We start from the raw sequence: 17189 nt of genomic DNA, 5'->3' as shown, positions 1-17189 counted from the left end.
CAGAATGAACTGTAGATTAAGTATATAGCAAGACTGCTGACTCGACCAGGAATTGAATTGTGATTAAGTTACCTATAGGATTTATTTTGTACAACTGAATTAAGTCTCCACTTGCACAATGTATTGTGATGTCGTGTACAAACTGCACGTCCTTAATGTTCCTCTGCCAACGCCACAGTATATGTCTATAGTTATCTCAGTGAATTTTCATCCCTTAGTTAAAATACTTCACTTTTCAGTTTGCTTTGTATGTACTGTTAAGAGTTTAGATAACTGGCGAGGTTAGCCCGTCAGCTAGCCTAGCTGGCTTCCTAAAAAGTTCTGCATATACACACAATAATAGAACCAGTCAGCGTTCTCTCCGACTTGTGATTTAAATCCCTGCTCCAGCAATGAGGTCAGAACTTTACTGCTCACTTTTACTAGACGGTGTACATCAGTCAGTGTCATTTTTTGCAGCAGTGTAATAATGAGCCATAGTGTTTGTGCCAGCTAACCAAAGGATAAAAAAAAAAAAATCACAAAAAAGACTGATAAACTATTTACAATTTATACTGTGAAAAGTGAAGTATCTTAACTGAGTTAGGGATGAAAAGCACTGAGATAACTATAGATTTATATGGTAGAGTTGGCACCAGAAGCAAAAGGACGTTGGTTTGTAAAGTGGATATACTTCCCACTACACTGTGCAAGTGGAGAAGATCAAGTTTACATGACTAGAAAAGTTTGTTTTGAACCTCAACTTCTCAATTTCAGTCAACATAAAATTAAGTAAAAAGAAAGTTTGTTTTTACAGTGAAATATTGCAAAGACATTTTTTAGCACACCAATTTTGACATGGTTCTGTTTAATATAAAATGAAAACATTAGTTGGTGAAGTTTAGATATTTTCCTTTTATCCAAGCACCTCTGGATAATAACAATACATTTGTATATTAAATAACTGAAGAGAACTTTAAACACAAATATATAAAAGGCAGTGAAGACTTTATTAAATGGTAGCAAATCACATGCATCATCAGGCTATCCTCATGAATATCCATCTGTTGTGACTCACGTCCTGACATCCAACAAACTCAAACAACAGATTATTTAGGGTCACATATCAACCAAGGAGGGAATAGCAAATCTTGTGTAAAGTGCTGGCATAACTTCTGTCACGCAGAAATAGTGCAATATAACCAACAACCTGCTTTTCCCCCATGGCTACTACTGAAAGGCAAGATAGTGAAAACATTGAAATTCCACAGAATAATATAGAATAATATAAATCTAATGTGCATATTTGTCTTCAAGAAAATATACTTTATCTTACCAGAATAAGGGTGTGTTTTCAGCATTAATCCATGCAAAGCTAAATGCTTAAACGTTTTTTCATCCACAAACAGACCACCCACAATGACAGACGTTAACTGTGGCAAGTAAGGTGTTATTTCATTAAGGCTTCTTCATAAACTAGTGTAATACAGGAAGAGTTAATTGTGTTCACAACAGGAAATCTTTGAAACGCAGCATCAACATAATACCACGGTGACTCGTACGGCTACGAGAAGTCAGCCTTATTTGGTCAGGTGTTAATGTGACGCAGGACGCGACGCAGTGACTGTCCATCTCGCGCAGTGCACATGGCAGGAAGGGGTACAGGCTCCGTCTTGTGCTCCACTGTGTTGAACTGGCACTTCTTAAGATGGTTCGACATACTGGGCAGATCAGCAAAACCCCACGACAACACTGGGCTGAAGGCGGTGCTGAATCTCCACACCTGCAACAGTAAAGAAAAAAAACATTGTTGGCAACCTTTAAATTCTGTAAAAACAGTGACATAGAGTAGGTTTACAATACAGGTCATCTACTCACTTTATTCTTGATCTGCCATGACACAGTACCAGGAGCACCAGGGCGTGGTCTTCGTTCCCACTGCAGGTCTACTATGCCCCTGGTCTGGAGGAGACTGGCGCAAACATCCCTCATAGTCCGTGACACCAACGACAGCTGGCACAGACTGAAACTGTCCAGGAAGCCAGCTATGTGCAAAAGTATCTCAATGGGAAGCCCACTTAACTGGTCAGACTGGGAGTCACCTGGAATCTTTGCCCCTGGGCAAGGCTGCACCCCAAAGGACTTGAGGTGCCTGTCATGAATCACCTTTGCCCCCTGGGTGGATGGGTAAAACCTTCGCTGGGAGAATGTGCAGCCATAATATGCCAGGGGGCAGCGGTGCTCCATCCAACCATTGAGACCAGCATGAATGTCGCCATGGACATTTGTGAAATGGGAAGAAAACTGGTCCCGGCGGAACGACTGACCACAGACGAAGGGGAACATGTGCTGGTAGCGGGGGTGGTTAGGGAGATAGCGGTTATGTGGGACCGCCTCAACCTCCAGAGCCTCCAGGACGAGGCCAAGGCGGAGAGTGCGGAAAGGGCTGGGGTAGGAGATCTGGGGGGCAGCATGGTCACATGCAGACGCAGATGCCATGTCACCCACTCTAGTGTTGGTTACCAAGATGGCTGCGGGGAAAGTAAACGTCTGTGTGCCAAAGTCTACACGGTAGCCATCAACGTAGACTGTATCAGAGATCCTTCGACACTCTCTGGACTCCTCCAAACAGAAGAGCAGGGCTGCTGTGATCAGATCGATCTCTCCCAGACCCATGGGGTCGTCATCCTGCTCCAGGTCCATGGTATCCACTGCCTTGTCCTCCATTTTGGGTCTCAATCTATACAATGGTCTCTCTGGGATGAATCCTATCCGTCCATTTGGTAATAAATATTGGCCCTGGCCTCTAAAAAACTGGTAGTTGTGGAACTTGCGCTCAGGCCCATGGTTTTCTAAAAGAACTAGCCCCCTATCTTCAAGGACAACATGACCAGCCCTCTGTGCCACTCCCTGGCTGACATGCACTGGAGATGCCATTGGAGGGCTGACTGGCTCCTGGGAAACCCCTGCATTCATGTCAGGACAGGCTGTCTCCAGACTGGACTCCACTGCCCCTGCCAATGGTCCATTTGTTGCTTTTAAAATCTTTTCATCTGTTCCTTTAAGATCCCCATTTCCTCTCAAACAGCTAGAACAAACACTCTGCTCCTCCATCTCGCTTTTAATCAAACCCTCAGCAGCTGCAGGAGTTTCGTCTTCAAGTCCACTCTGAAAGTCTCCCTTGCTGCCCAGTCTATTTGTCTGTATACCTTTGTTCGCACACTCTGTGCTGCTGTCAACAGAGTTGGCACCGCTAACAAACTCTAAAGCAGCAACTAGGCTTCTCGCAGTCTCAACTGTTGCATCATACAGTTTACTAAAGTGCTCCTCATTCAAACCATTAATTCCACTGACAATTCTCTCCTTTGCCGAGCCCGGGGGAGGAGGTTGGGGCTCATGTGAAGATGGTGACTGTGGAGGTGGCTCAATAGCTGTGGGCGCAGATGTAAGCAAGTCTGTTGCCATGTTCTCCTGACTAACAGAAACAAGTGGCTCTCCCTCTGCAGTAGGTGCCATGGCAATCACCTTGAGGGACTCCAGTAGTGTACGTTGGTCCTGAAGAGCAAGTGCCATGTCCAGCTGCTCCACCTCCTCCACACCACGGCTCAGGCTCTCATAGGAGGTATAGGCCAGGCAGCTAATGGGCCATCTGTTCCACTCCATAGTGCAGCACACCACACCAGCTGGACACACTTCAAGGTGTGCAGACATTTGGTTGCGGACCAGGGTGGCAGGGCAGCCATAGCCACTGTTGAGGCAGGGCACCCTCATCAATGGGCACATAAGATGGTGCTCGTCAAGTTTGCAGGAGTGAAATACAGCCCCACACACCAGAGGACACGTGAGAAGATCACAGGAGATGCCTGGTTGAGGTCTGACCATGCATCTCTGGTTTACACAGGATAAACAGTGAACATGGTCCTCCTCCATCTTCAGAGCTGAGGGGCTGGAAAGCTTCTGAGAAAATCCACTGTCCTGCCAAATAAACAGACAGAGCAATAACGTTAGTTTGTTAAAGATAAGATGAGACAAATAAAGACGTAATTGATAGCTGGGGAGGAAATTACCAGTGAGGCATATTTTACAGAGGTGGCAAGGTCTGTTTTACCCCTGTGAAGTGCACTGAGTCGATATGTTGTGTACGACGACTGTGTGACTAACAAGGAAAGAAGCTTCAAATCTCACCATGTACTTCAGAAAGCAGCTCATTCAGTTCAATGAGACTATACGATAGGCTCAGCTGGTATACTGTTACGTTGGTGGAATGAGAGAGGATAAGAATGATGGAAAAAAATATGCTGATATGCACATGAAATAGATGATCACAATTACACGAATATTTTGAGCTTTCGAGAAATAGCATTTAATAAAAGTATCATTCCCCAATTACACCACATTTTGTTGCTAATCAGATGAAATGTCGCATAAATGTTGCGTCGTGTCAACCATGAACGAAAAACACATCAGCCCTAGTGGAAAAGACGAAATAAAATTTAAACTATGAAATCAGCATTGTGTTGTACCAGAGCTTTGGTCCAGTCTTAAATGGCTGCTATGATTACTGCAAACCACCAGATGTCACTGTGCTCACTGAGATCCACGCCTCAAAGGTTCAAATCTTTGTTTAGCACAAACAGGAATTAAACTGCAAAACTATGAAGGCCTCATTAAACCAAAAAAATCACAACTAGACATGAATCATATTGGAAAGCTACATACAAATACAATCAGCAGAGAAAAGTAAGTAATAAGTAGAGAAAGACTATATACATTTTTTAAAGCTCTACAAAATACAATGTACATGGTGTTTTAAGTACATTAATGTAGTTAACATGCACAAAACAGATTAAACCTACCTTTCCCTACATTCCTGCAGAAAGATATAAATACTATGGTGGGTGTGTGCATATATTTTAATACTACATAAAAAATATTTTGCAGGCGAAAAAAATCAAAAACTTGGAGTTCAAATGTAAGGCCTAAGCATTTATTGTCATCTTGCATCTCAAGCAGTTCTATTTAAGGTGTAAAATGAGATAGATTGAAATTTCTAGATTGCAGTATCCACTGCATTTATAACAAAGATCACAGAGAAAAAGGCTAAGCTAAATTTTTTCCCTTTCAAATAATCTTAGGAAAGAGCAATGACAAAATACTCGGTCATGTCACATAGAAGATAACATCAATTATGTTAGATTGGTTTGTATTAAACAGTTAAATATTAACATCGTAGAACTGTAATCTTTTGTCATTCTTGGTAAACATATTAACAGCCATATTTACATAACAGCCACCTGATATAAATACATTCATGTCAATGAATCAGTACTTCCAAGCACACCTAACTTGTCTGACCCGCTGCTGTTCTCTCTTGCCATGTCTGCAGCCTGCACAATAACTGTTGAAACAGTGCCCTCACTCCACCCTTCTGTGGAAGTCATCTGCAGTCATGTGATGCACCTAAAAAGCTGTCTCATATACACAGACCTTATTAGGAAGCTTCCCAGCTCTGTATCAGGGAGGTCAAACCCTCTCCTCTTTAAAATTTGGAACAAGTCGCAGGACAGCTCCAAAGCTACCACAGAAAACAAAACGGTCAACATGTAGAGCTGAAAGTACATACATCCTATATATAGTTAATTTGCAGGCTGGAATTGAGACACAGCTGGCAGTGTTACTTATTTTGCATGTCTTTTAGTACATCCACCATGATGTCCATAGAATTTGATGACTCCATCACATGTTGACCAAACACTAAGGAAGTTAGGATGTTTTGCAGCTGAGATGCTCATTTATGATGCTAGTGCTGAGGTAACAGCACGTCTTCTTCCATATTCACTTAAACAATTTAACAACATAGGAATATAGGTGTGTGCAAATTTGAAAAGGAATAGCTATTCTGTCACTTCGAAGTCTTTGGCTGTGATTATAAATATAACTGTACAGTAATCGTTCATGGCCCGACTACTCACTGAGCTATAGATCGGATTTAGCCATGTTAAATGTACCACTTTATTGCAAAATCCAATCTGGTACGGTTTGATTAAGTTAGTTGTCAGCCAGTAGTTAATCAGGGTAGCTCACTTGACTTAACCAGTGCCCCAAATAAGGGACATACACTGATAACGGTAATCAGTAATACTCAGTACAGTACTGTAGCCACTTGATCTTCCTGACTGTTCAAGTTAACTTTCAGCACTGTAGCAAAGAAACCTACGATAACAAGAGAAGCTTTTTGGTAATTTTTCGATCAGTTTCTACACACTCGCTTGCTGTCAACTGTTCCTTTGCTAATAAACCAACTTGTTTTTGTAACAATGGCAAGCTAGCTTGCACTGGCCGGCTAATGTTGGCTAACAACAGCTAGCCAGCTCGGAAGTTCACAAGAAGCTAACTTGGCAAAATAATGTCGGGTTAGCATACGAGTAGCTTCTCACCTTCTCGTTGTGTCAGCAGGAAAACGTATGTTAAGGTATGTCTGGTTGTTAAATATGTATATACATATATATATAACGTTAAATACGACTAGCTGTTACTTTAATTACCTCTGTGAAGAAACTGCTAATGATAGCTAGCTACAGTGCTCCTCACTCAACTTCCCTTTTTTTCTGTACAAAACTTTATCGACAAAATGTATATCAGCAGTGCATTAGTCATTGCAAGTGTTCGCATTGATTCACATGGACATGAAAAGGGAAAACGACATGAACAATAAAGGAAAACAAAATTATTTTTTTTTGTAACTTTGAACAATTTAGAAGAAAAATGTTAAGGGTTCTTTTATTTGAAGTACTTAAAATGTTGAGATAGGCCTATACAAATCAGACCAGTCAAACTGCATTTGCTACAACTCATACTGAATATCCTTATTACTGCCTTTAGATTCTTTTTTTATTCTTTTTTAGCCACACAATATGCAATAATATTGAGTTTTTCATATACATAATGTGCAATAATATTTATTTTCATACAAGGTGCTTGATGTGTTGCCACTTTGCTCTTTTTCTACTTGCATTTTGATTTATTAACAGTGTGTGTGTGTGTGTGTGTGTGTGTGTGTGTGAAATGTATCATTTTTAGGCAAATTTTGTCGTACAACTGTGTGCAATGACAATAAAGGCATTCTATTCTATTCTATTGTGATATCTATGCCACCACTAAATTAAATGAAACCATCCAGAGCAGCTCTGAAAACAGACTCTTCACATGATAATTAATTCCTTCATAGCATGGCATCCATTATCAATAAATAAATCAGATACAAAAGTCACTTTGCCTCCCACGAAAGTCACGTCAATCTTTAGACCTCATAGCCTGGCACATCTTTTTAAAAATAGCTTAACATACAGTAACCAGTACCAAACAGGAGAGGTCACTGTTGTATAATTTTTGCAGCCTTCTAGCTGGTAATGGTCAGACCAAAAGCATCAAGTCATTGCTGCAAACTGAAGGAGATGCCATGTTTCGAGGTCAGGGTCAACTACAAAATAAACACCCCTGCCGCTGGAGGAGCTGACTCATCATGGACAACAACGGCGGGACATGCCTCGCAGAACATGTCATGAGATGTCGAAAAACGTTTGATAAATCACACTTGTTGTATGTATATTAAAAATCCAAACTCAACTCAGATTTCAAAATACCACACTATGTAGTTTTGGGGAAGTAATTTTAATCAGAAGAGAAAGATCTTCATTGAGTTGATTCATTTTTTAATGCCTAAACAAACTAAATAAACTGAATAAACAAACCGACCTTAAAGGACCCTGGCGGACCCTGTCACCATTCTAGCTTCAAACAGTGTTCTGATGACCTTATTTTCCTCTGAGAACAGCTTGTTTATGTAGTCATGGAAAAAACAAGTATTTCTAAGTTTGTATCATTACCTCATGAATATTGTAAATATTAAAAGTAAGTATAGTGCCCCTTTAAATGCTGTATCAAAAACTATGTTCACTGAGTTTTACATGTAGCCTTGATAATTCAATCATGTCGTTTCCATAGAATTTCCCTGTCAGACCCTTTGTAAATCCAATAGGCAGTATAAGAATGATGGTAAGCAAACATTGGTGATTCACTGGTTCCTGTGCTTCATTTGAGGTTTACTGGTAAGGCCAGCACTGACAGTGCAAGAGAAACAGACCACTTAGAGGTCTACCATGTTGAGACCAGACTCCAAATCACACACAAACACACACACGCAGACACATGCACACACACAGACACACACTTACACACCGTGACTGTGCGAGGCGCCTTGTCAAATAGCTACCAACCCATGAGACAGATAATAAATAGGTACAATTGGTAGAGGATGAAGGATGGGTGGATGAATAGGTGGACCTCCAATTCACTGTATACTATCATGTAATGGTTAATTTATAGTTAATTAAACTAAGTTAATAGTTATTTCATTGTTAACAAACAATCACTTCAGTTGACAGTACACAAAAACAGTGACTAATGATCCAGTAATTAGTATTTAATGAGTCTATTGCGGTACTACTCAGTATGATTTCTCACTTTATTTGAAAATGAGTAAAAAATGTAACTAATGATTAAGTAATTAGTAATTAATGGGTCTGTTGGTTTACTACTCAGTATGATGTTTCACTTTACTTGAAGGCACAGATAGAGGAACTAATGATTAAGTAATTAGTAGTTAATGAGTCATCACTAGTTCATGCCAATCAGCAGGTAGTTCATTGTTAATCAGAAGATCTTATGAAGAAGGTGGTCAGTATGTCGATTCACAGATATTTATGAACTAATCATTACCTAATGATTCATTAATATAGTACCTATGTTTGTTCTACAGTAATTAATCAGTATCTACTATATAGTCCTAATCACAGCTATGCAGGAATTACTCATTAACGATTAATTAACTATCAAGTCGTTCCAATTCATTCCTCACTTGCTCCTCAGTAACTCACATCTTTGTGTACCTTATTGTAATGATACATTTCATTGTTTGTTAAACTACAGTTTAATAGCCTAAAAAAGAACCATTTATTAATGATGGTTATTATAAAGTGTTACCATGTCTCCCTTTGCAAGCCTTCAAGCGCTTAATGTGACATTTTTGACAGCAAGCCAAGTATTTATACAACATTCTTTGTGCTGCTGTCTGTAAGATGTCACATTTTTAATAGGCTATCAATCCCACACTGAAGGAAAGAAGAAATGTTGATGAATAAGTGCCAACTTTCCTGATCCCCCTGAGATGTGCCGAGCAGGCCTGAAAAATGGGCTTACCAAAAATGATTGATTGATAAAAATGAAGTGTTTGTTTGTTTGTCTTAAATCATCCAACTTTTCACATCCCAAAGCAACGACGATGACATCAGTGTTACTGAATGTGAGGAGGGACACTCCAAAGCCTCAAAGGAATATAATAATTCAAAAAAACATACTTATTTTACACAATTTCTTTAATTGATAGTCTTATAATACAAGTGAACGACCACTTTTTTTAATTATTTTTTTTTACCAATAACACAGTCAAAATAATAACCCTGCTTAAGTCATTGCTGTAAAGCCTTGCGGTGGACCCACGCAGACTGCAGTCCTCGAATAAACCGAGCCCCGCCGTCGCCCTTTGCCCTGAAGTGTGGCTGCAGCATCCAAGTAGTCTCTCCTTCCAAACATGTCACTTTTATTCAGATTCAATATCAAGATGCTCGCTCCCGGAGCCCCGGGCACCAGCAGTGGCAGTGTCATAGCGACTCCTTTACAAGTTTATTTGTGATTTATACCGCCTGGCGTGAGTCACGACACGACCCCACCGCGTAAACTGCCTCCAACCCCCTCGGGAGTGGGCGGTGTCTTTGCGGCGCGGGGTTGAAGTCAAACCATCCAGACTTCATCACGATGCCTCAGAAGCTCTATACAATGATGGCACTGAAGTTTGTAATCGCCATTATAAACCAAACACTGATATGAACAAGGTGTATTGTATATCATGAAAACAGAACACCAGTTTTAGTGAATAGCCTGTTATAATGCAGACCAACTGTATGTTTATTTCAGTCTGTAGGGTGATGAGTAAAACTTTGTTCAGCAAGAAAACTTAGATCTGTTATTTATGGGAGCCCATTCCCGCCAGTTAAAGAAATAAAAAGATGAGAACTTCGACTTGAAGAATGTTAAGACATAATTATGAGGTAAAAAGTCACAATTATGAGATAAAAGCTTATGAGTATGAAATAAATTGTAATTATAAGAGAAAAAGTCTAAATTATGACTTTAAAAAGTTGCAATTATGACATTAAAAACTCATAATTGACATAAAAAGTCATAATTATGAGATAAAAGCTCATAAGTATGACACAAAATGTATAAAAGGCATTAAAAGATCATAAAAAATCATAATTATGACATACAAAGTCAAACATTTAAGAGAATAAGTCTAAATTATGACATAAAAAACTCATAATTGAGATAAAAAGTCAAACTTATTACATAAAAGGTTATGAATATGAGATGAAAAAGTCGAAATTATTAGATAAAAAGTTATGAGTATGATAATTATGAGATGCAAATTATAATTATGTGATGAAAAACAATTGTGAATTAAAAAAGTAGAAATTATGAAATAAATATAGACTTTTAATGTGCAATAATATGTCATAATTATGACTTTTTATCTCATGATCAGGACTTTTTACCTCGTCACTCCAACTTTTCCCCTCATATATGTCTTTTTATCTCTTGATTATAACTGTATCTCATAATTTCGACTTTCTATCTCATGATCGTCTTATGACCTCATGATTATGAATTTTTATCTCATAATTATGAAGTTTATCTCAAAATCATGACGTTTTATCTCAGAATTTCGACTTTTTATCTCATAATTATGAGTTTTATCTCATAATTCTAAAGTTTATCTCATAATTATGACTTACCATGGGAATATAGCTAAGCTTTCATCCTTTTTTATTGTTTTCTTTAACATACGGAATCGGGCTGTCAAAGAGACCAGCCCTCATTGACCTAATGACTGATATGTCATAAAAAAAGACCTTCAGCCAAACGCTAGATGGCGCGATGCTAACTGTTAACTGCTGTCCATGGTGCTGAAAACATCCATTCTAGCCCATTTTCCCCACGTTAAGTCACAAGTCTTAAACTCAAGGAGTGAACATAGGAGATGATCAGGCGGCGCTCGACACCTCTGTCTGCTTGGAGATGGCACATGTCAGTCCAGCACCCTACAGACAGTGACAGCGAGGTGCCATATGATTCAAATGGTGGTTAATGTCACTGTCTCTCTCCTCACTGACACACTGAACACTGACCTGCTGCACACATTTACATAAACACAGTTTGGTGCCGAAACTGATTGACACATGTCCATCGCACGAGGTCATGGTGAAAGAAAGCGAGGTAACCTGTCCTGCACACAAGCTCAAACATGCATTATATTCCTGACAGCATATTTACATTTCTTTCTTCTTCTTCTTCTTCTTCTTCTCCTTTTTTGTGATAAAATAATTGCAGTTTTTATTCATAATACACGTTTTTTAAAAAAAATGTTAAAAAGATTTGTAAGACGCACACAGAGGTTGGCGAGGATACTGGAGGAGAGGCGATGGTTAAAGGGGAGAGGGGGGAGAGTGGGAGGAGGAGGGGAGAGAGAGAGGGAGAGAGAGAGGGAGGGAGACTCAAGTGATACAGCCGAGGACCACGCGCTAGAGAAGACGGACGAAGGCACGCGACATGTCTCAAGGATTCAGGTAAGTTTGGATGCAATAGACTCAAAAAGCCGCTTTAAAATGTGCATGATGTGAAAAACCACAATGAGAAGAGAGATGATGTAGTGTACTGAGAACAGATCGCTCATGTCCTGCCTCCTCCTGCTGAGAGATACATGCTTAATTCGTATGTTATTATTATTATTATTATTATTATGCTAATTACTATTATTGTTATTATTATCATCATCATCATCAGTTGACCTGATGTTGCACGACAGATTAGAAGAAGAATGTAGGGTGCGTTTATCTTGCATTCATCCTCAGAAGGATACAAGAATCCAAATACGAGTCGAACCCCAAAGGGTGGCAGTGGCTCGGCTTTATTAGAGACCGGCTGAGTCGATTGGTGAAGAAATGTGTGTGTCGGTGTGTTCATGAGCCCAGACAACTGTCCCAAAGACGTCCTTGCAACGTGTTTTGGAGAGCGCGCTGTCCACGGTGCTGAAACCTGCTCCCTGCCTCATTTTCTCAATGGGCTGTCTCTCTGTTTGGGATAAATGTTTTAAATGCATGATTGTAAACCACCTGCACCAGTGGAGAGCGGGCACGCTGCCCGCAGATCAGCTGGGTGTGAGTTAAGTGCCTTGCTCAAAGGTAACAGAGAGGCGTGAGGGATGTAAAACAGGGCGTTGATGGGCAGGAGCATGCGTGCTTACATGTATAGTCGACTCTTCCTACATAAACCTTAAGCACATCTGGCCTCCTTTCTGCCAGCTCACATGTCACAGCACTTTGTCTCATTTCTCCTGCAGGTGCGCGCGGATATGCCCCGGGAGTCGTGCTCACAGCCCGTGGTCTCTGGGATAAACGTGGATGTATTGACAGCCAGCAGATAGTATGCCTGCGCAGTTGGCGCGCCTCACGCGATGTGGTACAACATGGCACGCGTAAAGATGGGTCTCTTCGCTCTCCTGTGTCTCCCCACGTTCTTCTTCCGCGTCCTCGTGCTCTCCCACAGCAGCAGCATCTATGAGCGCTCGGTGGTCCCGCGCGCCGTGGTCCGCTCCGTGGCGCGCATGGATGGAGACGTGATCATCGGCGCGCTCTTCTCCGTCCACCACCAGCCGTCTGCGGAGAAAGTGGCGGAGCGGAAGTGCGGGGACGTCCGCGAGCAGTATGGCATCCAAAGGGTGGAGGCCATGTTCCACACGTTGGACCGGATCAACGCCGACCAGAACCTGCTCCCCAATATCAGCCTGGGCTGTGAGATCCGGGACTCCTGCTGGCACTCCTCTGTGGCCCTGGAGCAGAGCATCGAGTTCATTCGGGACTCCCTGATCTCCATCCGGGATGATAAGGACGGGTCCAAATGGTGCATCGACGGCACCCCGTCCCACCAGCCTCCACCTTCCAAGAAGCCCATCGCTGGAGTGATCGGACCAGGATCCAGCTCTGTGGCCATTCAGGTGCAGAACCTCCTGCAGCTCTTCAACATCCCGCAGATCGCCTACTCTGCCACCAGCATCGACCTGAGTGACAAGACTCTGTTCAAGTACTTCCTGAGGGTCGTGCCATCAGACACCCTCCAGGCCCGGGCCATACTGGACATTGTCAAGCGGTACAACTGGACCTATGTGTCTGCGGTGCACACTGAGGGTGAGACCCCCGTCACTGACCTCTCTAGCTGGAAGATTACGTAATGTGTTTATCTGGAAGTGGGTTTATAGTGACCTCATCATTCATCATGGTGTGTTTAATTACCCATGTCATCACTGCATCTTATCATTGACACATTTGAAAACGAGCCAAAGTTTATAGAGATTCTGAGCGTTTTAATGGAGAGACTTAAAGTGAGGAAGCTTGCAAAAATAATTTCATATTCATGTTAAACCACTGGCTTATTAAATCATTTGAGAAAACTTGAACTAGAATTGCGCTCAATAGAGCGCATACTGCAGTCCCCCAGTAGATACCAACCACCTAAATATGCCAGTTTTTTTCATCAAGATCTGTGCGATAATCCCTAAGAAATTAACGAAAATATTCAAAAAACTCCCCGTCTTGTAATGTGTCCTGGATCTGTCTCTTTATCCGGATCCACACCAAAAGTTAACAGGGTCTATTCTGCTCCGAGACCCATCCTCCATTCAAGTTTCGTGGAAATCTGTTCAGTAGTGTTTGTGTAAGCCTGGTGACAAACCAACAAACAAAGGGACACAGGCAAAAACATAACCTCCTTGGCAGCAGTAATGACAAACAAAATATGCATGGACCTGCTCCCACTTTCACACTTTTTGTTAACGGTCTTTGGGTGCAACTTCACAGGCGCACTTCCGTGTGTGTCTCTTATGAAAACTGGATGTTACGTACAGTATCTACCTTTCTGTGGCTCTTTAGAGCTGGTAATTGCTCCCACTTATGCACATGTAAGTACATCTTCATTAGGATTTTCATGCAGTTGTCTGGAGTTCCCACACATTATCATTCATCTGTGTGTGCCTATATTACATAAGCTCCACTGGAATATGGATTGTAACTAGAGTGTCCGTTGAGTCAACACTGGGTTGTCTCTCCTTTTGTTCTGTTTGAGAATATATGCTCTGCTACTCTTTCCTCCTCGTTGGCACTTTGTTGTATAGTGTGGAGTCGCACACTAAAACCCCCACACTGGCTGTGTTATCAGAGTTGCCATAGCTAGTTTTAAAAGTTAGTATCCAGCCAAACACATGAGGGACCATTTTAGCATTAACAATTCAGATGTCCATTTGGAAACATTAAATTAATTCCATGGTTAAGTCAGGACTGGAGGATGAGGCTTGCATGAAAAATTACATTCCTGTTTCAAATTTCACCAGATACATATAAATTAGAACGAACACCTTATCTCCACAGAGCTTTAATAGTATTCGGTATGTCACACCATGACTGTCTTTCTTTCTTTTTAAAGAACTCTTTCGCTAATTCGCTGAGCCGAACATCACAACAGTGTATTATGGTGGAGACGGCGAGAGGGGTTTGGTAGACAGAGTAATTACTGCCAAGTGAATTATGTCCATAGCGTTTTCATTAAAGTCTTAGTGAAACACAAGCAGTGATGTGCACCCAAATTATGACTGACAGGCTACATTACCCAGGACAACCCCCCCACAGGGAGCTGCATACTCACGGGGAGTGTAAAACATCTTTTGAAAATCCTATTATAGTCAGGTGTTGGACGGGGGCTCTGTCACAGGTTGCTATCAGATAGATGAAGAGAGGGAGTTAGGGAGCTGCAGTACCTGGAGGCATAACTAGGTGGCGTCAGCTGTCTGACCTTCAACATACATGCAGGAGGATCCTCTGGGACTGAAGTCATAATTTAAGAGTAATGAAAGACCAGCGAGTGGAAGGATGATTTTGATTGTGAGCAACGTCATTTACTCAACAGGCAACAGTGTGAGTTATAAAAGTGGGATACTTACAACAAAATGTTGTTGTAAGGGGCGCTATTTACAATACTAATGAGGTAATGATACAAACTTTGAACTATTAATTTTTTGCATAACTACGTAAACAAGCTGTTCTCAGAGGAAAATAAAGTCCCCATAACACTGTTTGAAGCTAGAAAGGTGGCAGGGTCCGCCACATATAAACAAAGTAAAACAGTATGAAATTGTGCTGACCTTTAAGGTCAGTTTGTTTATTTAGTTTGTTTGTGCATTCGATGCAGATCTTTTTCTTCTGATTAAAATCTCTTCCCCAAAACTACATAGTGCAACTTTAAAGTACAAATTTGTAAGCTTTAATTAGAATTAATGCTTTTTTATTATTATTATAATTGTTATTTTTTACATGCATTTGTAAATATGAATCCCTGCACTGCCTATAGATTCAGTTTTGTAAGAGGCAACAGTGGAGAAGTTTGCAGCCGCAGTAAACGTTTATAACCACGACTTCACATCATAATTAGTCTGATGCGGGCTTTACCCTGACCTTTGAAGAGTTATATGTAAATACACTTGTTGGTTTTGCTCTATCTTTAGTTATCTTTGAAATGGTGGTCACGACAGGCTTTGTGCTCATGAGTTGTTGTTTTTTTCCCTCTCCACCACCTAAGACAAGTTATAAATGCAGCTTGTTCCCGTAGCAACGGCTAGGGCTGTGAAATTGCATAAATTACCTGTCCCGATTATCATCAGTCTCGTAGGAGCGCTCAAAGCAGTTTTTTCAGTGGTCATTTTCAAATGGGGCTGTCAACTAATGCACCAACGCCCACCTGTCTCACAGCCGAGACGGAAAGAGTAAAATAATTGGATATCATTATTTCCATTTAGCAGTGGAAGAATGAAATGAGACAACTGAAAATATCATCAAAGGACTATTGGAAAACCAACACATGGTCCCATTGTGCGCCTGTGGAAATGCATTACTGTGATGCCTATGTCTCCCCCGCTCTGTAAAGCCACACCACGCACAGATAGAGCGTCTGCCCTTCATCACCCATATAAGGCGAGTGTGGCATGGACGCCCTCAGGAGCCTGTCCTCACATTGAGCCAATTGCAGAGCAAATGCTTTAAGATTCGTATGGAGATGAGCTGTTGATTTCCCTTTGACAACATGCACACACACAGACACATGTTCAAGCATGCACAAGTGATTGGATTGTCTGTGTAATCCAGCTCTCGTGCTAAAGAGCCGCGGGCTTTGACAATCCAGATCGTGACACATCACTCGAGCACAGCGAACCAAATGGAAATAGAAGATTTAGACTTGAACAGCTTTGCCGGGCTTTTGATTGGGTGTGCAGTTAAACAAGGATAGCTATCTTCACCCCCCTTACTGGCTTTGATTGCAATCAGTAGCCAGTAAACTCTCTGACACTCATTATCGTAGGATCAGAGCTTCGGCTCAGTCCGGACTCGACGCTCTGTGGATGTGTGCCTTAGGCATGACATTGATTGTCCATCAGTGAAATAATTAGACACGTATGGGTTGAGAGCAATTACTTCTGATATTTAATAATGTCAATGTGTTTTTGCAAGTAATAAGGCATGTAATGCTTTGTTATCAGTCAAACATTGATTGTGTCACTTACAATCAGAGAATAATGCCCCATATTAGTGAAAATGCCACAGCCAGTGTATTATCCATATCCACGATGGCTAATTGGAGGAATGGGATTACCAGAGAGTGAAAATGTTTAATTCCAGTAATCTCTATTTTCTTAATCGTCTACAGGAAACTATGGGGAGAGTGGCATGGAGGCTTTCAAGGAGCTGGCCTCTCTGGAAGGCCTGTGCATTGCCCACTCGGACAAGATCTACAGCAACGCTGGGGAGAAGCACTACGACCGCCTTTTGAGGAAACTACGGGAGCGTCTTCCCAAAGCTCGCGTGGTGGTGTGTTTCTGCGAGGGCATGACCGTCCGAGGTCTCCTGATGGCCATGAGGAGACTGGGGGTGTTTGGGGAGTTCCTCCTCATCGGCAGGTATGGACGTGTTTCGTTTTATTTGAGTCACGGTCGAGAG

The 17189-nt window shown here is 41.4% G+C and overlaps 2 protein-coding genes across 5 annotated transcripts in view; one reads left to right on the top strand and one right to left on the bottom strand.

Moving 5' to 3' along the window:
* Window positions 1-970: 970 nt before the first annotated feature.
* fbxo30b (F-box protein 30b) overlaps window positions 971-17189 on the bottom strand; it is a 49098-nt gene continuing 32879 nt past the window's right edge. The window contains exons 1-3 of one of the 3 annotated variants that reach the window (XM_084378246.1): window positions 6417-6570; window positions 1858-3954; window positions 971-1762 (exon numbers count right to left, since the gene is read on the bottom strand). In XM_084378246.1, the coding sequence (XP_084234372.1) occupies window positions 1568-1762; window positions 1858-3909 (2247 nt within the window). In that variant the 5' untranslated portion in view covers window positions 3910-3954; window positions 6417-6570 and the 3' untranslated portion in view covers window positions 971-1567. Of the gene's footprint in view, window positions 1763-1857; window positions 3955-6416; window positions 6571-17189 lie in introns of those variants that run through there. The other 2 variants (XM_084378248.1, XM_084378247.1) reach the window with 2 other exon arrangements.
* Window positions 11642-17189, top strand: part of grm1a (glutamate receptor, metabotropic 1a) — a 37339-nt gene continuing 31791 nt past the window's right edge. For both annotated transcript variants that reach the window (XM_084378244.1, XM_084378245.1), the window contains exons 1-3: window positions 11642-11720; window positions 12494-13337; window positions 16900-17149. In XM_084378244.1, the coding sequence (XP_084234370.1) occupies window positions 12608-13337; window positions 16900-17149 (980 nt within the window). In that variant the 5' untranslated portion in view covers window positions 11642-11720; window positions 12494-12607. The remainder of the gene's footprint in view (window positions 11721-12493; window positions 13338-16899; window positions 17150-17189) is intronic.

This window comes from Pagrus pagrus (genome assembly GCF_965226575.1).
Source record: "Pagrus pagrus genome assembly, chromosome: 16".
Classification (NCBI taxonomy): Eukaryota; Metazoa; Chordata; class Actinopteri; order Spariformes; family Sparidae; genus Pagrus; species Pagrus pagrus.
The sequence above is the reverse complement of the archived record's forward strand: the minus strand, read 5'-3'. Positions and strand labels throughout refer to the sequence as shown.